The sequence below is a fragment of the Lathyrus oleraceus genome, chromosome 1 (assembly GCF_024323335.1).
Source record: "Lathyrus oleraceus cultivar Zhongwan6 chromosome 1, CAAS_Psat_ZW6_1.0, whole genome shotgun sequence".
NCBI classification, from domain to species: Eukaryota; Viridiplantae; Streptophyta; class Magnoliopsida; order Fabales; family Fabaceae; genus Lathyrus; species Lathyrus oleraceus.
In genome coordinates this window covers 352,305,833-352,311,814 of record NC_066579.1, presented here as the reverse complement: position 1 = coordinate 352,311,814, position 5,982 = coordinate 352,305,833, and the positions used below count along the sequence as shown (strand labels likewise).

At 30.1% G+C, this 5,982-nt stretch overlaps 1 protein-coding gene across 1 annotated transcript; it reads right to left on the bottom strand.

The window, feature by feature from the left end:
* Positions 1-345: 345 nt before the first annotated feature.
* On the bottom strand, positions 346-1,626 carry LOC127136146 (FCS-Like Zinc finger 13). The gene is made up of 2 exons (XM_051062743.1): positions 863-1,626; positions 346-746 (listed from the first exon to the last, which is right to left on the bottom strand). The coding sequence occupies exons 1-2, from the start codon at positions 1,456-1,458 to the stop codon at positions 605-607; spliced, it is 738 nt and encodes a 245-aa protein (XP_050918700.1). The 5' UTR covers positions 1,459-1,626; the 3' UTR covers positions 346-604.
* Positions 1,627-5,982: the final 4,356 nt, after the last annotated feature.

The following is a 5,982-nucleotide window of genomic DNA, read 5'->3' as shown; positions in this document are numbered from 1 at the left end:
ATGTTTAGAATTAGAATTTTAATAATGAAATCGTAAAAATATGATATTTTGAAAATTTAAAATTTTGTAGATGTTGTGATTTTTTTTAAAGACGGAGTCATTCGGTTCGATTGATTTAATAATCATATAATATTATTATAGATACCGATTATTCAATCGAGTTATTGGATTTAATCGGATTTAGTCACTCAGTTCAAACAGTGACCCTATAATTCACCAAATAACCCACGTGGGTTGAACCATTTAACTTGCAAACAATTTCCAACAATTTTTTGTCGTTTATTTTTTAACTTGTCTCTGTCTTTATTCAACTGGAAAGGAAAAACAATCAGCAAGCAAAGGAAATAGAAAATTCGAAATCAGAAAATATCCGATTAAACAAGTTCTTGTTTTGGACAGAACATACAAAATCTGTGCAATCGAGATCCCAAGTTCATAATCCTCTGCAACAGAAAATTGCCAAATAAAAAAGAAGAAACAATTTATTATAATTATGTTTCAAAAATTAACAAAATCTCTATAACTTTTTCGATCAAAAATTCCTTTTGGTTTAGACCAAAGTATCTTAATTTTCATATCTAGTATAAACCTTAATCATAAAGTGCTAAAGTGCCATAATTCCTGTTGAAAACATTTGATCCTTTGTGTATGAAGAACTTGAAGCTTCTGATCTACACTTCTCTTTTCTCTCATCCATCATTATTTGCTTCGAACGACACTCTGTGCTACAAAATCCTTTCTCTCCTCTGTACAGAAAAAAATTAACTCAGTTGATAGTTCCGCAAAGACAAAGACATATGCGAGACATGGTTCGGATATGGTGAAATTTCTATCACTAAAACAGTTAGAACAAAGAAAATACCTGTACATGAATATGTCTTTGCCATCTAGATTCATTTTGCATAAATGACAGGAATTGAGAAAATCCAAAGTGAGAAACGACGGTTCAGCTTCCAGAAAAGTTTGTGTTGGAGGGGATCTTCGAAAAACACCAACGTTGTTGTTGTTGTTGTTGTTTTTTGAGGTATTATTATTATTATAATAATAATCATGTCTCAAAATTCCACTTTCTTCACCCGCATCATAAAAAACCTTAGTGACGGGTTTGTTGGATTCATCACGGTATGTAACGTACGTGTAATCTTCAGGACTTCCAACAAGAATCGCGTTTTCAAATAATCGATTCTGTTGATGCTTTTGAATTGGGATTGGTGATGTACAAACATGTTGTTTTGGAACAACCTCGTATCCGGTTTCCTCGGATTTATCAAGAGCCACCACAATTCCAAGACCAACACCACCACCACCAAATTTCGGTGATTGAATTTGCATCCTTGAATTCATTTCAAACGGGCTTCTTGGACTTCCGATTGTGTCCAAAAGCGCGGTGGCAGTTTCACCGAACACTAACAATTCTGAAAATTTTCGGATCAAGTGCTGGGATCTCTTACCCAACATGCTGAAAACAATGATCTATAAAATTTTGTGAGTTATATTAGAATTGTTGTTTGAAGAAAATGAGAATGAATTTGTGAAGGGTTTTAATGAGAGTGATGGCTTTTTATAAAAGCGATTTTGTTATGGGTTGAAAAATAATGGATGGTTTTGGTATTGGAATAAGCCCGCTGTTTCATTTGGAATTATTCGGGTGATGATTGCTAGAGATATGCCCAACAATTATTATTTTATTTATTTATTTATTCTAAATGATATAATATATGATATTTTATTGATTTATATAACTGCTTTAGACAGATGCCTACCATGTAATTATTATATATATTTTTTATTATGATTATTATATATAAAGGTCACTTTTAAGTGGGCCAGTTTTTTGAAAATGTCATTTTCAATGATTAAGATGTATATGTATATAGAAAACTTAAAATATGGTTTTAAGACATTTGAAAACCGACTACATATTCTTGTAATATTCTCCGTTTTAAATTATATATCAATTTTAATAAAATATGGTTTTTATAATATCAACAAAATATTTTTTATCTTGATAAAAAAATATTTTTTGTTGTTTATTATAACATTTATTATTTATTATTTTATTTTTCTCAATATTTTTATTAATATTTTTTAAATTATTGATAAATAATTTTTTGTTAAATAATTTATAATATTTATTTTAATATAAAATTATGATTAAATTATAATTTTACTCTCTCAATTGATCTATTTCAAATAATTTATCCTTCTATTTTAAATTCAAGCAATTTTGATATTTTTTTCATATTTTTTTGAAAAATTAATGAAGCATTTATTTTTTAATTTATATTTGTACTTATAAAAATTCAAAATAAATTTTTTTTACGGTGTTTCACGAAAAACTTTCATTTTAAAAAAAGAAAATATTATTAATTTTAAATATAAAAATATAAAAACAAAATCAAAATTATTTAAATTTAAAATATAAAAATCAAATTCATAAATAAATGAGTCAAAATTATAATTAAAACTTAAAGTTAATTATATTTTTTAATTAGGATACAATTACTTCATATTTTATAATTTGAGTCAAAGAAATAGTATAAAATATATCTAGAATGCATATGTTAGAATCCAGCTGGAAGAGGGAAAGAAAGATAAAAATTGATATTAAGTCAAAAATTGTAAATATGTACTTTTTAAAGAAAAAATCGTAAATATATAAATGTCAGAAAAGTGTGTATAAACATTATTCCAAAAAAGACTTATATAAATTAATGTAGATGGGTATATGCAGTTTAGTATGTACATATATACCTATATTATACCGCAGGCAGGAGAGAAAATTCAAATTTTAATTAAAAAATTCAAACAAAAGTCATTGTACTTTTTTACTTTTTATTATTAAATATAAATGAAAATGGTAATTTAAAATCGATGGATCTGATTTAAAATGTATACTATACATTAACTATTCTTTGAACTTATATTTTATATTTTAATTTGAAGGTAGTAAATATGAAATTTTACTATCGTTTAGTGATAATTATTTTTGGTCATGAATCTATAAAATGTTTATTTGATAATTTACCTTTATTAAAAAAGGAAACTACAAAATATATAAGGTTGATTTTCTCTTCTCAATCAAATTTATTTCATATGTAATATCAAGAATTGGACTCTGTTAGACTTCATGATTACTATACTGACTTTCTTTTGGGTTTTGTTGATAATATTGAATGTTCTTCTTTTTATTCTGAGTTTTTTGTGGCACAACGTATTGAAATTGTTCACTCTAGAAGTTAGACCAAATTGTGGTTAGAGATGAAGACGGACTCGACTATCTCCTTATTTGCTTTAAGGGATTTTTCTTTGGTGCCTTGGAGATTGAGAAATCGTAGGTTGAATTGTAAATGGCTTCTTAGATTGATGTTTTTATTCATTTCTTATATTTATCGCAAGGGAAATCAATGTGCTGATATGATGGTCTATCTAGGTTTGGACATTTCTGTCTTGTTGTTGTGGAACACTGCTCCTCCTTTAAGTCCCCTCATGTAATTTGTGAAAAGCTTGACTTTCTTAGCTTCATATTTTCCAATCCTTTCGAGGGGGTTTGATTTGGCTCCCCTCTCTTTTTGTAGTCTTTTCCTTTTTAATCAGATCTTTTTTCAGTTAAAAAAATATTGGACTCTTGACTATTTATTTAAAAAATAATATTTTTTATTATTTGAATGATCTATCGTTTTAAATAAGTATTTCTATTTTACTTTTTCGAAAAAGTAATTAGATTTATAAATCTTATAAAATTTATTTCTGTATGTTTAATCGTTTTAATTTATTTTCAAAAAATATATATTTAAAGAGATGTAATTTCTTTATTACTTTAATAATATGGTTACTCAGGAGCAGCGAGGATTCATCCAATGTAAACATATTCATGATTGTGTTGGTTTAGCTTCCGAAGTAATTAACTTGCTTAATTCTAAAGCATGGTGCAGTAACTTGGGCTTTAAGGTGGACATTTCAAAGGCTTTTGATACCCTCAACTGACATTTCCTTTTGAAAGTTCTTCATAAGTTCGTTTTCAACAACAAGTCTTATCTATGGATTAACAACATTCTTCAATTGGCGCATATGTCCATTAATATCAATAGGGTTCTACACAGTTATTTCAATTTCTCGCGTGGCTTCCGTCAAGGCGATCCGCTCTCTCCTCTCCTGTTCTGTCTAGCTGAAGATGTTCTTAGCATAAAGATTCTTCAATTAGACTCTTCTAAAAAGCTGGAGTTAATTATTGGGCCGAGGAAGATCACAGTGCCTTCCCTCATTTTTTTGTTGATGATGTATTCATCTTTCCAAAGGTAAAATTTCAAACATCAAAAGCCTCATTTCTACTTTCGAAGAATATGCAGTTTCTTATGGGTAAATGGAAAACCACATCAAGTATTTCATATTTGGAGGAGTCATGACATCCTCTAGACTTAATATTCTTGTTGAGTTTTCTGGTTTCAATAAAGGGACTACTCCCTTCAATTATCTTGGAGTATCCATATTCAAAGGCAGATCAAATAATGTCTACTTGCAACCTATTACTGACAAAGTAATTAATAAACTAGCTTCTTGGAACGGCTATTTGTTATCATTTGCAGGTAGAATGGAGTAGGTTAAGTCCATCGTTCAAGGCATGCTAACTCATAGCATGTCCATTTATGCATGGCCGATTTCTCTTGTTCGAGACCTTGAGCATGCGGTGAAAAGATTCATCAGGAGTAGGGAAAAAATAAAAAATAAGGTGGTAACAGTGACATGGAAAAACATTTGTAATCCTTTAGAGAAAGGTGTCCTTTGGCTTAGGTCGATTATCGGGATAAATGAAGCGTCAAATTTGAAGCTTGCCTGAGATATTCATAACTCGACTAAAACTTGGGCTTCTCTTCTCAGGCAAAGAGTTCTAAGAAATAACAAATTCATCAATCAACATATCTTCTCTTCCATTTAGATGAGTGTTAAGAAAAAGATTACTTATGTTATTGAGAATTCTTCATGGTGTCTTGGCAACGGAAGCTCCATCAGCTTTTGGTTTGATAGTTTATGTGGTTCTCCTTTATTTCATGACATCTAGGATCCATATTCGATTGTTGACCACAAGGTCAGCAAGATTATTGTTAATGTGGCATATGGGATTTTTCTAAATCTTCCATCCCTATTCCTCTTTCTCTCCAGATGCGTATTAAAAATAGTCACATTCCTTTCAACCTTAGGTCGGACAAGAGAATATGGAACCTCTCTCGTATTAGTGATTTATCCTTAAAATTTGCTTTCGACTTTAAGTGTGTTAGAGGCATACAAAAGGATTGGTGGAGTTGGGTTTGGTCTAAGTCGATACCACCTTCAAAATCTTGTATGGTGTGGCAGCTTCTTCATAACAAATTGCCTATGATGAACAATGGAAAAGAAGAAGTTTCTCTTTCCCTTCTAGATGTGATCTTTGTAGTATGGCGGAGGAAACAACAAATCACTTGTTATTTGAATGTGAGTATGCGACAAATATTTGGAGTTGGTTGAAGACCACTCTCAACATTAATTCCTTCATTCAAGGATGGACATACATTTGGCATTTTTGCGGCAAGTCTGGGTCAGATCATTGTAAGATTATCTCTAATGTTGTGATCATTCACATTTTTAACTCTATTTGGATGGCTAGAAACATGGTAATATTTAAAGACAGTTTTTTAAAACTTCCTCTTTCATTTCTTATATTATGGCTATTGTCTCAATTGCTAGGAGTTTTGTTACTTATGCTTCCCATTTAAGCATTCGAGATTTTGTGATTCCCAATAGTTTTAAGGTTATTATTCGGCCCCCGAAAGCCCCCAATATCATTGAGGTTATTTGGCATCCTCCTTCTAGAAATTGGATAAAATTAAATTGTGATGGAGCATCCATTTCTCCTTCGGGAAATTCTACTTGTGGTGGCATTGCTAGAGACAATGATGGTGGTTTTTTGGAAGCTTTTGCTTCTTTTTTGGGAGTGTCGAATTCTCT